General features: G+C 36.4%; 1 protein-coding gene and 1 long non-coding RNA gene across 2 annotated transcripts in view; both read left to right on the forward strand.

Annotated features, from left to right (window-relative positions):
* The first annotated feature begins 350 nt into the window (after positions 1-350).
* LOC121889921 (GTPase IMAP family member 7-like) overlaps positions 351-19399 on the forward strand; it is a 33230-nt gene continuing 14181 nt past the window's right edge. Inside the window, exons 1-2 of the mRNA XM_042402155.1 lie at positions 351-357; positions 5670-6391. Of these exons, the coding sequence (XP_042258089.1) occupies positions 351-357; positions 5670-6391 (729 nt within the window). The remainder of the gene's footprint in view (positions 358-5669; positions 6392-19399) is intronic.
* LOC121889123 lies at positions 17046-18009 on the forward strand. The gene is made up of 2 exons (XR_006093443.1): positions 17046-17480; positions 17740-18009. It is a non-coding gene; the product is annotated as an uncharacterized LOC121889123 (long non-coding RNA).

Here is a 19399-nt window from a genome sequence, read left to right on the forward strand (position 1 = left end):
GTGTGATGTGATGTGCTGGGGTCAGTGGTTCTTCCAGTTATGGAACAGTCCGTTAATCTGTAGTGCACAGAGGGAGTGGCACATTTACAATGATTTCTTAAAGAAAAGTTATTTCTGGGTATAATGAGTTAGCATAGCAACATAATTCATATATGTTTCATATCTAAACATCATACTAAATCTATAGCAGTTTGGATCCCTTTTAGTTCAGGGCTCCAGACATTTGCCTAATTGTTTTACCTTAAGTCTGCCCCACAATGCACCTGATAAATAAGTGTAAAAGAGACACATAGTCACATAGGCAGTCTTGTCATTTCAATTGTCACTCTGCAGTTGCTCTTTTTGACAACATGGACGGTGAGTTAATTATTTTCACTTATGATATTGTGTTTGCTCTGAGCACAACACAGTTGTCTCATAAAGAATTTTAAACTGCAGTCATTTTTGTTTTAATCAAAAGTTTTGACTGTATATACAGTTTTATATATATTTCTATTTCTATATTTCTTATAATATAGGGCTGTGCGATATGACAATATCTATTGTGTGACGAGAGAAAAATGTGTTTCATATTATTATCATTTATATCGTTACTACAATCACCCTGACATTGAGAATTTGCATTGTTTTTTGTAATATGTATTTTACATATCTTAAATGAAAATACTGCAAATACATTGTAAGTATAAAGACGTGATTGTCTAATGTTGTTTCTCACACAGAGTAACAACATCACTCTGATGTTGTTACATTATAAACTGTGGACTCTTTCAGTTTCAGTTGATATGAAGTCACGTACACCATCACCTTTCACTCAGTAAAGCAAAACAGGAAACAGGAAACAGGAAATGAGGAACGGTCAGACCACTGGTCATCTCAGTCTCATCCTGTGAGCGGAAGTGTTTACACAAAGCATCTTCTACTAAATGTAAAAACCACAGTTTTACTTGTGCAGTCTTCTACAGTGGTAGCACAAGTCAGCAGTTTCCATCATACATATCTAAGTTAAAACATGAGTATTGTATATATTATATAAGAAGTAAAATTTTCCCTTTTTTTTCTTTCATTTTCAGAATGATCCCTTCACTGTGCATCATTTTGTGTGGGATTAACCTTTTGAAATAACACATTTCAAGGTGAAATTATTTCCTATATATTGTGCTCCTGAACAGAAATCTATAAATATTTGTACATTTGGAAATAAATATGAGAAATAACAAAACATTTTGTCTATATTATGACATATTTTGTGTTATGCAGCTATTTGTGGTACAATATTGTCATTATTGGTGCTTATTTTGTAGTATAGTATTGCCTGTGTAATGTACTTGCATGAAGACAAGTGCAGTTCATCAGCCTGTCTAAACATGTGATGCTAAACATGTAGAGAGGGAAAGCCAAAAAATAATGACACGCTTGCTTTTATATTTGTATGTAAATTTTTAAGGGGAACCACTGTCCATAATTGTATTATTGAATCTCTGAGCACAAAATGACCTTTGTTGACTGAGCAGTGTTCAGAGTTTACTTTCAAAAGTAGTTGAAACATGTCTCCAGTCCACACCTCTAAAAGAGGTTCAGCCCTCACTGAACCTGGAATAAAGATTCATGAGAATTTTTTTTCAGCATAGTGACTTGTTGCTGGTTGTTCATCACAGTGTGTTGATACAGAATCTCACTAGAATCAAAGCAAAGAAACAGACCAGATTCAACCTCAAGACATTTTCACTCTTTTTTAACATCATGGAAGTTGAGTTATTTCAGTTATTCTGTGTAGATCTGTGTTCCTCTGAGCATCATATTAATCTGCCACAAGGAACAAATAATTTCCAGATGGCTGTCATAAAATGTTAAAGACATCAAATAAAATTACTAATAGTACATGAAATTTATCCAAACATTATTGACTTAAAATGTATTAAATGACTGAAAACACAAAGTACTTGTATATTTAAAATATAAACTGTCAAACATGTAAAGTGAATAACAAAGCCATGAAAAATAATTAGAGAAATTACTTTCTACTTTCTACTTACATACTTCTGATTCGCTTACTTATGCCATCAGCAAACCAAACAATGTAGAGTTAGTTAAATATGATTTAATATTTTGTTCAGTACTGCAATGCATACCTGCCAACATTTAGGTTTCAAAAAAATCGGGAGGTTGGTGAAGATAACGTTTTATTTGAGTTGACGATACGTTTGTTACTGTAAGTGCAACAAAACCTTCGCGAGTAAAAAGCCTATAAAGATTTAATCAAACCATCTGTTCAACAAGCATAAACATCAGCAGCTTTGCTCGCAGTGTCTCATCCATCGCCAGTAAGTTTTACACAACTATAGAACATCACAACGAAAGCTGTCTGTATGTTGCCTAACTGTTTATCTGAGTTTGCCACGTATCTTGACATTTTGCAAAATCTTGTAAACGTAACTACTGGCTGAGAAAAGACAGTACCTCCTCTCTCTACCAGCGGTACCTGCAGGCAGTGAATCACATCAGCAGCAGCAGACAGAGAACATGATGAAAGATTACCTGCACAGAGAGCAGATGCACACACATGCTGTACAGTACCAGAAACAGGTTGTGATAACGAAAAGGAAAAAAAAAACATGAAATCTAGAGATTAACAGAAGTAATTCCCAAATGGGAGCACAGCAGGAGAAAGGGTTAAAAACAGGGAGACTGCCGCGAAAATCGGGAGTGTTGGCAGGTATGACAATAGACAAAACTCTCCCAGAACCCAAATAACACTGTGAGGAGGCAGCAAGAGACAAATGTACATGACTGATTATGATACATTATTCTCTTCTAGTGACAAAGACAAGGAGGATTGTCCTGCTTGGAAAAACTGGATCTGGGAAAAGTAGCCTAGCTAACACAATATTTAGAGAGAATGATGTCTTCAAAATCAGCCATACTCTCAACTCTGAAACAAAAGAATGTCGAGCAGAAACCAGAACTGTCAATGGAAGAAGCATCACGTTGATCGACACTCCTGGTTTGTTTGACACAGACATATCCGAAGAGAACCTGAAGACTGAGATAGTGAGGTGTATCACTGTGAACTATATTTGCTCCTAAAATTCTAACATCTACTAAATAGTCTTCAGTCACATACAGTATGTGTCCACCTTGGATCAAAAACAAGGCAAAGCAGGGAAACATATGCAGAAGTTAGTACTGTTTCACTTGACACTCCTTGTGAACAATATCTTACTATAGTGTATCTTCTTTTGCCAGCTGTTCTTATAAAAACACAGCAAACGTTTGACTTTTAAAAGCATTCTATCAAGTTCTAATATCTGTCAATGACTTTGATTTATTATTTCAAAATGTTGCTCTTTGAAACTAGATGTATATAAGAGTTCTTGAGAGAAAACATTTTAAGATTTTCATGAGCAATAACCCTCTTGGTAACTGAAATGTTTTAAAGCTGTTTGTTATTCTGATTGTGTTTCAACTTTTTGTTAATGATACAGGGAAAATGTTTTGTTTGTGCAATAAATTCTTATTGTTATTATATAACCTCTTATTTTGTTGTTGGTTTTTTCTAAATGAAATTCTAATAGCTGTACAATGAAACAATTCAACAATAAAATTGATCATTATTATTGTTGTTTGTTTGTGAAAATCAAACTGTCAAACAAAGGTATACTTCATATCCCTCATACCTCACACACATATCTAAAACTGTAATTGGTCCTCACAAAGATAAAAATCCTCACACATACTCTAACACACAGGTACAGACAGAGACAGAGAGCACACACCCATAAACTTGCTGCTATCAATAGGTTCATAGGTCACACAGGGAGAAAGAAAACACAATGATTGAGCAAAGCACTGACATTTTACCAAAATAAACAATATAAAAATAACTGCAGGATCTAAGTTAAAAAAAAAAACAAAAAAACAAATTACTACTATGTTTATAACTTTTAGGGCCAAAGAATCACATCTTGAACCAAAGAAATTTACTAAAACAAACAATAACAAAACAACTATATGAACTAAGTAAAAACAGAAAAAAGTCCCAGTGTTTTATCAAGTTAATGTCACTAATGGAAGAAACAAAAGACAGAGCTCAGACAAACACATTCAAGTACATTGCTCTGTTTAAGGTTTTGCATACATCCAAGTCAAATCAATTTTATTTATATAGCGCCAAATCACAGCCGAAGTTATCAAAGGGAACTTTTCATATAGAACTGGTTTATGTGGTTTGTCCAGGTGGTGTTACCGTACCTAGCTGTCCAGGATGGCAGATCAGTGAACCAGTTATATTTAGGGATATAATGGTAACTGGATCCGCCAACCACTCTCGAGCGAGCAGGTGAAAGTGTGATGGTAGTTGTGCACTCGGGGATAACAGTCACGCGCTGCTTCGGAGTCTGCGCGAGCTCAGCGCATGGTTTTCTCCTCACAGGCTACAATATTTCTCACGCGAGCACAGATATTCTGCGCGCGACTGCTGTTAAAGCGCAAAAATAATGCGTGCCTGGGTGTCTGAGTTTTACGCACGACTCCTCTACATCCGCACGCGTGGATCTCATTTATGCCATAATACAATATGTGTTCATAACCTGCAGCCAGGAAACAAATCAGATAGGTAGAAAAAAAAATAGTGCCAGAGGCAAGTCAGAGCAAGAGAACAAGAGAAAAGACTGTCAGTGAGGACGTCTCGTGGATTTTAAGAATTTTCTGAATTGAACTCTGTTTTTGACAACAGGGAAGACAAGTTGAGTTTATTTATTTCAGCTATTATGTTAACAATGAGGACTAAACTTTAGGCCAAATACTTCCATTTAAAACTAAATTTCTCAAATGAAAGAAATTCACAATTCCCAGTTGATCCATCCATTCCTGCTCTGTGAACTGATTGTAAGGGTTTTTGAAAAAATGTTAAAATGATTATTTATTATATTTCACTATCGATAAAAAAACAGCTCTGATGGATTTCAGCGGGGTTGTTAAATATCATGTATTGTCCTTGTGGGACTTTGCTTGTTAGTTTGTTAGTTTTCATTTTAAGGAGGGAGGGGTAATCCAATATAAACCACATTTCAATGCTATTTATATTTTATCTTTTAAATATTTTTCAACTTTATTTGTACAATATTTTTTTCTTTTTCTTCTTCTTAATTTTCCTTTTCTTCACTAACTTTCTATATCCTTATTCTGAGTATGATGTGTTCCCGAGAACCAATCAAGCATAGTTGTGATCTAAGATTGTAGCTTCACAATAAGGGCCTTGTAGATAAATAAGTATATATGCTTATCACATCTCTCAGACAGAGAAGACCAACTAATTTTTTCATACGAAATAAAGTAATGAATTTATTATCAAACACATTAAAAATAGGAAACTGTAGATTTCACAGTAGACATCTACAAATTGACTGTTACTCCAGGATAGTATAACTCAACATTAGCTTTACTTTTTTAAATATTTGAGTTGATGTTTGATGTTGAACTTAATTATGCAGTTGATTGGCTTGTTAGAGTCTTTATAGAGTTATAAAACATTTAAAGCAGAGCAGAGCTCCTACTTGTGTTTGAAATGTTTCTGAACTGGTGTAATAATTATTGTAGGAAAATCAATGAATGTGAAAACCACTTGGACAAGTTACCTGCTTTACTGATAGAAAGTAATTCTCTTTCAGGGTTGAACACAAGGAGGATTGTCCTACTGGGGAAAACTGGAGCTGGGAAGAGCAGCCTGGCTAACACCATATTTGGAGAGGCCACATTCAAAATAAACCATTTTAATGACTTGAAAACACATTTTTGTGAAGCAGAAACCAAATCTGTCAATGGAAGAAGCATCACTTTGATCGACACTCCTGGTTTCTTTGACCCAGGCAGGTCTGAGGAGGACATGAAGCCTGAGATGGTGAGGTGTATCACTGAGTGTGCTCCTGGGCCTCATGCTTTTCTCATTGTGCTTAAAGTGGAGAAATTCACCGAGCAGGAGAAAGCTGTCATCACAAAAATGTGTGAATATTTCTCTGAAGATGCTTTCAAATATGCTGCAGTTGTCTTAACCCAGGGTGACCAGCTCCCAGAAGGGATGACGATTGAAGAGTTTGTCAATGAAAGTGAGCATATGAGTGATCTGGTGAAGAAGTGCGGCGGCCGGTGCCACGTTGTTGATAATAAATACTGGAAGATCAAACAGCAGGATGAATACAGGAGCAACCAGTTCCAGGTGGCAGAGCTGCTCAACACCATAGACAAGATAGTGTTGGAAAACAATGGAGGCTACTACACCAATGAAATGCTGCAAACAGTGGAGAGAGAAATACAGAAAGAGGAAGAGTGCATCAGACTGTCATCAGGAAACATGACACAGGAAGAGATCAGACAGCAGGCTAAAAGCAGAGTCCTTGAGAAGCGTTTGAACAAAGCACCACGGACATGGATTAGAGGTTTTGTGTGTTTGGCGATCATTGCTGGATTATTTGCAACTGTCTCAGCTGTGTTGATCAAGTCAAAATTCGTGAAGTAATTAACAGAGGTATACCACTATTTGATAAACAAGTAATAGCAACACCACTAGCAACAGTGGTAGAAGAACAACTAGCCGGGACCGCAAGCATGTCTCCACCAGTCAGTGCAATAGAAAAGGTAGTTGAGATAGCAATTACACCAGTGGAGGCAATACAGAAGACGTTTGATGATGTTTTGAACAAACTTTCTGATTAATACAATAGAACATACAATCCTTGGAACAAATTTGAATGAACATTGAAGCAGAATCCACACAGAGTAAATAAGAAGTTAATCTAGCAGTAATCAATGTTTTAATCTATTTAACTAAGCATCACATCAGGTTCCTCCTCAACCTGTTTCTCTGGAAATTGTCATTTATGCATTCATTACTGTACATCCTGTCTTATCTTCTGTAATGTCTTGTTTACTGTAAAGAAACAGGGCATGTTTTGATCTAAAATCTGAAAGTGGTTGTTGAGACATGGACTCTACATGACTTTGTGGTGTTTTATGATGGTGATTTGCTTTTATCTCTGTTTTGTTTTTGTTTGATTGTTTTTTGTACATTGAGTGTTTTTTGCTCAGTTATAAATATATTATGCAACAATAAAACAGCTGATTGTCAATGATCACTGTCTATTCAGTTGTTTTTTTTTTTAATAAAACCACATAAAAGGTTTAATGATAAAGGTGAATATACACTCTCTATATACATAAATTGTCAGTAAATGGCCTGGTGCAGTTTATTCCTCTGTGCCATGGAGCTCCACTGTTGTCCAAAAATGACTAAAAACACATTAATGTGCCACATTGTTGCACTGGGTGACATATTTCCTTATTACAATGAACAAAGGCACTGTAATATATTTTGAGCCAATCACACATACATTGTCCTGCTGCTGTAAATACTTACAAGAGTACCAATTGTGTATTAATCCACGGCTGAAAATAGTCCCCATCAAATGCATTATTTACTCTTGTTTGAATAATCTTAAACTGCAATGCCAGACTGTTTTAGGAAAATACTGGGCCTACTGTATCAGAGTGCAAAAGACAGGTTAGAGCAGTTGGAACATGTTGAGAGACGGACTGTTGATTTTGGTTTGTTTATAGGATGTTTATATGGTGTTGACGATTCACCAGCTTTATCCTTTAAGGCTGCTCCTCAACCAAATCACAAGAAGAGAATTGTTCCAAATCGCCTTACATCAGATTAGAAAGTCTTGCAATGTTAATGTTCATTTTAATGTTCACACATGCAGAGCTTTAATGAGTTTCTGAGGTTCCCAAGAATAGCAAAGGTAGGTAATAGAAAAAGAATGAGTCTGCTAAGACGCAGGAAGCATCCAAACAGTTCTGCAAATTTATCAAATTTAGCATCCATTCCTCGTCAGCCACAGCCTGTCCCAAAAAAATGGGCAGATAATGCTTGTAACACACTAAATCTAGCTTTATTAAACATCAGGTCTTTGGCAGGAATTTTTTAATCAATGATTTTATTGTCAAGCACAATCTTGATTTTATGTTTTTAAATTAACCTTGGTTAGACCAAGATAACAGTGCAGCTGCTCTTATTGAGTTGACCCTCCCAACTTCAGTTTTATGAGTTAAGCTAGAGTACATAAGAGAGGAGGTGGATTTGCCATTTTGTTTAATGATTCCCTTCAATGCAGGCAGATGTCTAATGGAAATTTTGCTTCTTTTGAATATGTGGCTCTTCAGTTGAATTCCTCTTCTCAGCTATGTTCCTAAATATCTGCAGGCCACATAAATACTGTGCAAACTTTTTCAATGACTTCACTGAACTGCTGTCTGTTATGTGTATTGACTTTGACTGTGTAGTTATTGTTGGTGATTTTAACATCCATGTTGACAATCCCTAGGACAGAGGGGCTTAAGAACTGAGTTGTTCTTGATAACTATGGACTGACTCAGCATGTAACAGAGCCCACACACAACAAAGGGCACACTCTGGACTTAATCACTTCCAAGGGTCTGAACATTTTTGTGTGGTGACTGATGTCGCTCTCTCTGATCATTCCTTTGTTATCTTTGAGAGTGCTATCTTCATGCACAAATATTCAGACAGAGGTAATCACTAAACGGTATATCACTGAGAATGAATGATGAAATATTTATTTGGGCTTTCTCTTCCACACCTGCCCACACTTTTGTTTCAGTCAGTGAGCTTGTAGATCATTTTTAAGCTTCGAGGGGCAGTAAATGCCATAACAATTGTAAGAAACCCAAATAATTTCTATTGTAGCTGCATTTACCTGTTGCCAACTATATATTTTTTATACACTGTGCAGAATTTGCATAATAATATCTAAGTATCACATCAGGTTCCACTTCAACCTGTTTCTTTCATGCATTCATTACTGTACATCCTATCTTATCTTCTGTAATGCCCTGTTAACTGGCATTAGTAACAAAATTAAATAAATAAATTGATTTTTAAAATGTATTCATTACTTTTAAAGCTCTAACAGGTTATATTGCTGAGCTGTTAACACTCTATGTTGCCAACCAACCATGAAATCTGCAAATATTTTCCTCTTAGTCTTTTAAATACTCACTTTTACAAATGTTAATTCTTTACTTTCTATACTTTCTGCTTATTTTACTTTACCTGAAGTAGTCTTTATGTTTTATTCCCTTTGTGTTCATTTATTTCCTATTTGATACTTTTACTTATTTATTTTACCTGTTTTGATATGTTGTCATTATCATTTTACAAAATTCAGTGTACAAATGAATGATTTGGAGGCAATTTGAAATAGAAATTTACAATCAGTTGTAAAGTTTTTGTTTTTACATGCATTTAACATCAATGTGATGATACATTATTTTCATGTGTGATGTTGATTTTCAACCATATTGCTGAGCACTATATACTGGTCACAATTTATAAAATGACATCCCAGTCACAGTCTGTCAGCTGCAGTCAGTGTGTCATAATTATTTATTTAGTTAAGCATCACATCAGGGGTCATTTCAAGCTGTTTCTCTGGAAACTGTCATTCATGCATTCATTACTGTGCATCCTGTCTTATCTTCTGTAATGTCCTGTTTACTGTAAGGAAATAAGGCACAAGTTTTGATCTGAAATCTAAAGTGGTTGTTGAGACATGGACTCTACATGACTTTGCGGCGTTTTATGATGACGATTTGCTTTTTTTGTTTTTTGTACATTAATTGTTTGTTGCTCAGTTATAAATTTATTATGCAACAATAGAACAGCTGATTGGTCACCTGTCGATTCAGTTGTTTCTTTTTTTTATAGAGCCACATTAAAGGTTAAAGGATACAGCTAAGCATCAGGCACTCATGAAAGAAGTGAATTATGGGATACTCATTTCTCCCATTGCTTGACAAACAAGCCAGACCGGCAGGAAATGGCAATACAGCCAAACCACAGCCAGAGAACAGGAGGAAAATTACACAGCAAGGACATCAAGCAGTCAGGATAACTTAACACATCCTCATAATGAAACGACTACATAGGTCAACTGTACCTGCACTCCAGAACGACTCATAGGAGCATTTTCTAATATGCTGGAAGCAATCACACATTGTTCTTCTCAGTCTTTATTCTTATTCCGTCTTCCGTACGTTTTTTGCTGCATTTCAACTGCTGCATACTTTGTGCTATAAAAACCATTCAACTGTTTCAGCGATTTTATATAATTTTTTAAAACATTAAAATTTATAATGGCAGTCTATGGGACTAACCCTTCAACTGAGTTGGAACCTTGGTCACTTTGACACTCAACTGCTCGGAAGTCCCTTATCATACAGATGCCATTCAAACTGTAAAAAGTTCACAAAACTTTGAACTTTCAAAGTTATCAGATTGTTTAGTGATATCTTTTGTAGTTTTTCAGCAATTTAAGCCCAAAGTAAGGGGTTTTGAAGACTTTTGCAGGTCTCACCAGTGTGTCATGTGATCAGGCACAGTGGAGAGCACAGATAATTTTAGACCGGAAATGTTTTTCTAAACTGCTGTCACTCTCACAATTTTAACTCCTCAAGCACATATCTTGCCTCAGTATGTTGCCACAAGCCTCCTCAGTCTCAAAATGTAAATACATTTCACATAGGACTTATAGTTTTTGAGATCTGAACCTTAATTGATAGAGAGTCCCTGTCATGTTCTCATTGACTGCAATACAGTCTGCAGGATGTGTGTCTCCTCTCACTCCGGTTTCTTAAACTTACAGATTCTCTCTTCCTTCAAACACTTTTTACACATGTCAATTATTCTCATGTTAAACTAGTCTTGCTTTCACTAATGATGTACAAATCTCTGGGCTTCAAGCTCTAGTTTGAGACAAATACATTTTCATCATCAAAATGAAGATTTTTTTCCTTTCATTACTGGGAATGTCTGTTGGCTCAGTGGTTTAGAACACTGTTTTCATGATCAGCTACCCCTTAGATGACAAGGTTTTGTGTTCAATACCTGCTCTCTGCAGTGCTCCTCATAATATTGCTGTCATGTACAAAGTTGCTTTCCATCTCTATCAAGTACCATAAGTCAATTCCTCTCTAGCTCACTTTAACATTATTATCTAAAGTATGGATTGCTATTATTGTTAAATACATCTTTTCCAGTTTGAGTAGTCTAGTGGTTTAAGCTCCTGTCACTTCTCAACTCCTTTTTTTGATCCAAAGGTTGTGAGTTCGAGCCTCGCTTAGGGCAGAGCTCAGTAGAGTTGAAGGATGAATTGACAGACTAAATAGCAGAATCTGGCCTGGCATTGCTGTGTGACATTTTAGCTCAGTGCATAGCATGTCTGTCTTACAAACATGGGGGTTTTAATCTTGCTAGATTTTTCAGTAGTGTTCAGCTTCCAGTTATGCAATCTAAATTCGCTTTCAGCAATCACACGCAATATCTACAGAAATTGCATTTTCTAGTTAATAATGTGATCAACTGAGAGTTGTTGTAAATGATAACCATGAATCATAAATTCATCATGAATTAAAAGGTATTTTTATTTTCCCTGATACATTTTTATCTGAAATGATTATGAAGTGACAATGGGTGTTTGGATGTGATCCCTCCATAATTCTCATTTAATTTTCAGTTTGTTTGTTTGCATATAAATGTACAATTTAACAATAAATCAGCAAATTCTTCATATGTTTTCAAGTGTCTTATATTTTTAATTTAATCATTTACATTCATCCCATCAGCTGAGTGACTCACAAATAGGAAAAACAGATGCATTTAATTAGTGTTATTTTAATAATTAATTAATCTAAACACACAATATGTAATTTCAGCTGATAGGGGTCTCTCAATCAAAACAATAACAAAAAACAGAGTTTTATGATGGTTGAAGTAGCGTGGGATCATGGGAGTTGTTGTCTTCATTGTCTTCAAGCTCAAAATATTTATGACCATTATTTGATTCCATACGCTACCATAATCTCATCTCAGTCCAAAACTGATCAGTGGCGGTGATCAACTTCCTGCTTTACCTCGCTGACCTGGCCTACACCGCCAGGCTACTGTCTGTCACTGTCTAGGAAGAAAGGGAATGAAGGAGGGAGACATATTGAGTGATGAAGAACAGAAAAAAAGAGGCTAAGAGCTTGAGTGGCTTTGTATTTTTGACAAAATAGACATGAATCTGTCTTTTTGGTGTCTAATTATACAGTGTGATGGTGAAATGAGATGTCCTGTTGAAACAAGGAAAGCTCCAATGGCTCGCTTGCAGTATGTATGTGCATGTTTGAGTTTAAAATAAATGCCTAGATATCTGCAATGACAGTATTTAACCTCTAATGTGAGTTGTTATGTCATAAAAGATAAGAAGATGAAATATTTTACATGATGGTGTGGAAAAATCAAAGTTAGCATGTAATGCTGTTAGAATCCAATGAAGTCAAAGACACTGGAACGCAGGAGAAACGTATTTACTGTATCTGAGACACACAGAAACTCTTCAGTTACTGATGGGGAAGCTTCGTTTGCAGTACATGGACACTTTGATTTCATCACAACCTAAAACATAGATTTCTTCAATGTCCTTTTTTAAAATCTTTTGTTTATAACGTTTTGGAAAAAAATACTTAAAATACATTCTTTTGTCTTGATAACAATGTTGTAACAGAATGTAATTTGAGCAAATACAGTTTTTAGTTAAACCAATAAATATTTAATTTGAAAGCACATGTGATTTGTGATTTCATAATACAGTTAAAAGACAATAACAACATGCTATTGTTGCTCTATCACCTTTATGGAAACATAACAGCAGTTATGTAGCAGATTCAGGCAACTGTCATTCTGTACTTTTTTTTCTTTACTGACATTGTGCACTGTGAGATAAGGTTCTCTAATCCATCAGACCCCCATACAATAATAACAAGTTTTACTTTCAAACCTTATACCTAAATTATCCCAAGAATGTTCCCTTCAATTACACATAAAACAACCTATTACTGTTAACATTTTGATACAATCAAAATGTTATTAAGTGGGAGCTTTGCCTGGTTTGACTTTCTGAAAATAAGAAAAAACAGCAACAGCAGCAGCAGCTGGTTAGTATTACGATCATTTAGGCACGTGTGCTGTAACCACGGACAGAAAGAGAGACTGCTTCTGTTGCGTCTTTTGGAATGCTTACTGTGATGTGCTGCAGTCACAGTGGTTCTTCCGGTTATGGAACAGTCCATTAATCTGTAGTGCACGGGGGAGTAGCACAATTAAAATTATTTCTTAAAAAAACAAACAAAAAAAGTTATTTCTGGCTGTAATGAGTTAGAATAGCAACATAATTTTATAGGGTTCGTATCTAAACATCATAATAAATTTATAGCTTTTAGGATCCCTTTTCATTTGGGGCTCAAGACAGTTTCCTACTTGCCTTACCTTAAGTCCGCCCCACACTGCGCCTGATAAATAAGTGTAAAAGAGAAACATAGTCACACAGGCAGTCTTGTCATCTTCATTGTCACTCTGCAGTTGCTCTTTTTGACAACATGGCCGGTGAGTTAATTCTTTTCACTTATGATATTTTGTTTGCTCTGAGCACAAAGGTTAATCAAAAGTTTTGACTGTGTATACAGTTGTACCACCTGAGATGCATCACTATGCATTTAAAAAAATGTATCTGTGAACAGTAGTGCTCTTAAACCTCACAACTGTTTACAAAATTCCACAATAGATCTGTTATGATTGTTGAGAAATTTGATGCACAAGATGTTCTTGCATTTTTTATTTTTTAATCATAAAAGATATTTTCGTAACACTTTATAATACAGCCCGCGTTTTACGGTGTAACTTCCCATCACTTACCATGTAATTTCCCGGAACTTACGGTGTAACTTCCTTGTATGAATACGTACATATAAAATACTTTCCGGTTCTTACTGGTACTTAAATGTAGGTACAGCGGAAGAAAACAAAACAATGAGAAACAAGGGAGTAACAATTGGTGTTTTAAAGTGTAACTTCACAACATTTACCATGTACCTTCCCGGAACTTACGGTGTAACTTCCTCGTATGAATCAGTATCTTACATGTGTATATGTGTACTAAAATCAAATGTTTTTGCTCATGGCAGTTATGACAATCATTTTTTTATCCATGTGTGTTTGACAGGCAAACTTCACCCACACTCAAGAGATTTATTATGCTGATGTATTCTACTTCATTGTATGAAATTGAATAGAACAAGTCGAGAAATGGGTCTATACTTTTGAAAATTGGCTCCTAGCAGCCATGTTGGTCCAGCACTGCAGCAGCTCATAACAGGCAAACTTACCTCTCTCCAGTGCACAGCTATGAAAGGCTTGTATTGTCATCCGAGGATGAAAAAATAACAATACAGTAATGTAATAATATACATAGTATATCTTTAATTACACAATAAGGTATGCAGGAAGTTGTGAAAATGATTTTATTCTTTCATTACACATAAATCACAACATATGTGCTATTCTCCCAGTCTTACTCTGTAGGTACAGACTAGTTACCCTATAAGTACATGGTAACAACAGGGAGCGGGCTGTATTATGTTAGTAACTTAGCTGTTTGGTTCTGTTACCTTTCATGTAACAATCTAACAACATGCAACGTGTCATTAACAACACACCGGACCAACATTTTGAGCAGACAATGAGAAAACATTATTGAACATGATTAAATAGAATATGATTCATTTATAACTTCTTAACTATATAAACTATTATACAATATAAATATTCTATATAAATTGTACTAAATAAAACTTAACAAAAACTATATATAAAATTATCTATAAAACTTAAACAAAATAACTCTTAACTAATCTACCTATCTTAACTAATCTATCAAAATGTAGTTATAAAATGATTAATTTTAGTTAAAAAAAAAAACAACAAAACAAGAACAAAACAGGAAACTATGTTTAAATTGTAAATGTAACAGACCAACAACAACAAAAACCATTTTCAGGTACTTTGTTCTTATGTTCTACATCGCCACTTTAGTGGAAGGAGTTCATCATTTCTTTGCAGTCTTTTTTATTTTGTTCTTCAGCTCAGGGCAGGAATCCACAGATCCTTTAAACTGCAATGTGAAATCTTTTAGGGTTTTCCCTTCAGTGCGGGTGGACACACCAAAGTTTTTCCCTCCTGAAGCTATATCCACCTGTAATCACAATTATTGAAGTCTATTACAGTATAGTGAAGTCTAAAACACACATGCACACAATTCTTACATAACAGCATTCATTACATTACCCCCCCCCCCCCCCCCCCCCCCATCCACACACCCATAATTAAAAATGATAGTTACAAGTTATTCTGATATTACATAATTTGTAGTAGTGAATAACAGTTTAAAAAACAAGCACGATGGCACCACAAATACAGGTATAACATTTTCACATACAGTGCACATACTGTACCTCGGCAATGATGCTTGTCAGAGCCATCGTTGTTCTGTCCACATGATCCATGGTTTCAAGGCCTGGGACAGAGATTGATTTTGTTTTGAGATTTGATTCTGTATGTTTTTCAGGACATACTCATACCTGTGTATGACCCGCTCAGGTGTAGTCAAGTGTTATATTTCTTTCCCGTACTTGTTAGGTGTTAGGTAATAAACAGTACTGTGCTCTAGGTTTAATACATAGTACAAACTATAACTCACTGTATATTAAATAAAAAACAGACATTACTCCCTAAAGTAGAGTAAACCATGCCATCTAAGGTAAGATATTCCTTCAGCATTTAATTTAAAACAGCATGGACCATGTGAGTTTACATTCTGGCCACAGAAGTAACTTGTACAACCTTCTTACCGAAGTCCACCTAGCATGGTGGCTAATTAGCGATTAGCATAACTCGCGATTAGCATGCTAATACACATGAATTTGGTTGTTAAGACTTTGCCATAAGGCAGGCAACACATTACGATAAGACAAACAATGTTGCACGTCATAAATAGGTGATTTGAAGCTAGTGAATGCAAAGAGTGAACAACTGGCTCTTGCAAGCTAACTGCCACATCCATGCTACAGCCCAGTACTACTTCACGGCCGTCAGTTTGTATACGAACCACGAACACGCTGGTAGGCAATCGATGAAGTATATAGGCGGAACATAGATATATAAAGAGAACTGGATACAGCGTCGGAGGCGGGGCCCCGTTCGTTCTTATAGAAGTTGAGTTCTCTTTATACATCCATGGCTCAGTGGCACATGAAGCCAAAAAAAATCGACTTCCCGGTATGAAAGTACCCGGATCTTCCGCATTGTGCGGCCCTTAGAGCATGCGCACTAGTGACTTTCGCTGGCCGAGTCGGCTACTTCCGGTTTAGCCCTCCGGCTAACTTGAATGGGGATAAAACAATTCAATCATGCGGCTCTTCTAGGCTTTTGAAATGTGATTGGACCAAACGGATTTAATTCTGACAGTGAGACAAGTCATTTCGTGGGGGTTGTGACACTCAGAAAAATGTATCCGCTGATTTACAGACGTCTCTTTCACAATGTAAGTCTATGGGCCAGTGTGCATCACGTGACGTTGTAATTACACGGTTTGGCCGCCATGTCAAATTGGCTTCAAAGCCTGGCACTCTTCCTGTATCCAGTTCTCTTTATACATCCATGAGGCGGAAGCGATATTTTTTTACTAGGATGGCAAAGTCATGACCCACCCTACTCTGCCTCTGACTGGCTTACCGTGATATTCTTACCCTAATCCTAACCAATCTCACTTCTCATGCCTAAATCTAACCAACCCAACCAACGAAGGCAACGAGTACTAACCAATCAGAGGTAGAGTAGGGCGGGTCATGAAATTAGCGAAAGAGGACAGGCGGGCTCAGATGGCTGTACCTGTGGCAGTTAGCCTGCGAGAGCCAGTGGCGCAATCTCTACATTCACTAACCTCAAATCACCTGCTTCTGTCATATTCTTCTGTTAGGTGAGCAGTCATATTTATGATGTGCAACATTGTTTGTCTTATCGTAATGTGTTGCCTGCCTTATGGCAAAGTCTTAACAACCAAATTCATGTGTATTAGCATGCTAATCACGAGTTATGCTAATCGCTAATTAGCCACCATGCTAGGCGGACTTCGGCAAGAAGGTTGTACAAGTTACTTCTGTGGCCAGAATGTAAACTCACATGGTCCATGCTGTTTTAAATTAAATGCTGAAGGAATATCTTACCTTAGATGGCATGGTTTACTCTACTTTAGGGAGTAATGTCTGTTTTTTATTTAATATACAGTGAGTTATAGTTTGTACTGTGTATTAAACCTAGAGCACAGTACTGTTTATTACCTAACACCTAACAAGTACGGGAAAGAAATATAACACTTGACTACACCTGAGCGGGTCATACACAGGTATGAGTATGTCCTGAAAAACATACAGAATCAAATCTCAAAACAAAATCAATCTCTGTCCCAGGCCTTGAAACCATGGATCATGTGGACAGAACAACGATGGCTCTGACAAGCATCATTGCCGAGGTACAGTATGTGCACTGTATGTGAAAATGTTATACCTGTATTTGTGGTGCCATCGTGCTTGTTTTTTAAACTGTTATTCACTACTACAAATTATGTAATATCAGAATAACTTGAAACTATCATATTTAATTATGGGTGTGTGGATGGGGAGGGGGGTGGGGGGGGGGGTAATGTAATGAATGCTGTTATGTAAGAATTGTGTGCATGTGTGTTTTAGACTTCACTATACTGTAATCGACTTCAATAATTGTGATTACAGGTGGATATAGCTTCAGGAGGGAAAAACTTTGGTGTGTCCACCCGCACTGAAGGGAAAACCCTAAAAGATTTCACATTGCAGTTTAAAGGATTTGTGGATTCCTGCCCTGAGCTGAAGAACAAAATAAAAAAGACTGCAAAGAAATGATGAACTCCTTCCACTAAAGTGGCGATGTAGAACATAAGAACAAAGTACCTGAAAATGGTTTTTGTTGTTGTTGGTCTGTTACATTTACAATTTAAACATAGTTTCCTGTTTTGTTCTTGTTTTGTTGTTTTTTTTTTTTAACTAAAATTAATCATTTTATAACTACATTTTGATAGATTAGTTAAGATAGGTAGATTAGTTAAGAGTTATTTTGTTGTTTAAGTTTTATAGATAATTTTATATATAGTTTTTGTTAAGTTTTATATAGTATAGAGAGTGCGTGTAAGGACAGTAATGTGTACGCATGTTGTCTGGTTGTGAACTGACAAAGCAACTTACTTTTCACTCACGGTGACACAAACACAGCAGTCCCAAGTGGGACAACACAAACAGTCTAGCATGGTGAACACAAACTAAACAGGCAGTAACTTCAAATACTCCTCAGAGTATAGCAGAAAACAGGACACAGTGGTCCGTTAAATCGCACAACAAAATTACAAGCACTAAGCTTATAAAACACACAAATCTAATATTGTCTCTGCCCAGACAACCTCTTAGGCCCTGTTTACACCTGGCATCATCTCAGCTGATCCGATCATGAATGGACAGCTTCAAGTACGTCTGTTTACAGCTGACATTAACATGCGTCTGCACATGCGTCTTGAGTGACCACTTGTGATCAGATCTCACTTCCCCGCTCTTTATGCAAATAAACACGTACATCATTTCCGTTTGCAGAGACCACATTCGCTGCTGTTCTTAACCGGTTGGAGGAGTCGGGGTCCGTGTATCCTTCGTCCAAAGCTGTGTTCAACTTGTTTGATAACAGGATAAACAAATATACAGTGCATTGTGCCCCCTCATGAAAATCAAATGCCCATCGTATCAATTTACTCTAGCGCCATGTCTGAACAGATAGATAGATAGATAGATAGATAACAAATACAGAGTTATATGCAGCGATCTCCCCGCAGCTGTGTCTCCATTGAGAGACGCTGTGTGCATTTACGCAGGAGGCACAGCAGCATAATCTCATTGATTATTTAAATCTCCAACATGCCGACAGGATCAGTCAGGAATTAATGTTAATTAATGTTCTGTGTTCTTCTACACATCCAATAGATCAGCTGTTATATAAACAGTCTAGGTTCAGGTACAGTGAAACTGTTTGGAGTAAAGCAGCCTTTGTGTCGACCAGCACAGCAAAACTAAAAATGTAATTATCAACTTGACAGGACAGAGGACTATCCAGCAACGTTTAGCTTCTGAAATATTTTTTAGACAGAGAAGTGAAAAATGATTTTTAATTGAAAAAAAGAGTTTAATTTCTATTCCAATTGTCGATTTGATGAGGAAAATGAGTTAGGGGTAAAATGCAAAAACAAAATAATGCATTTCTTTATCCTGTTATGAAACAAGTTTAACAGCTTTGGACGGAGGGTTTACGGACCGGGAGGCTGCAGTGCCTTTCCTGTGCCTAGTCTGCCGGAAAATAATAGAGGATGTCAGTTGA

The sequence above is a fragment of the Thunnus maccoyii genome, chromosome 22 (assembly GCF_910596095.1).
Source record: "Thunnus maccoyii chromosome 22, fThuMac1.1, whole genome shotgun sequence".
NCBI classification, from domain to species: domain Eukaryota; kingdom Metazoa; phylum Chordata; class Actinopteri; order Scombriformes; family Scombridae; genus Thunnus; species Thunnus maccoyii.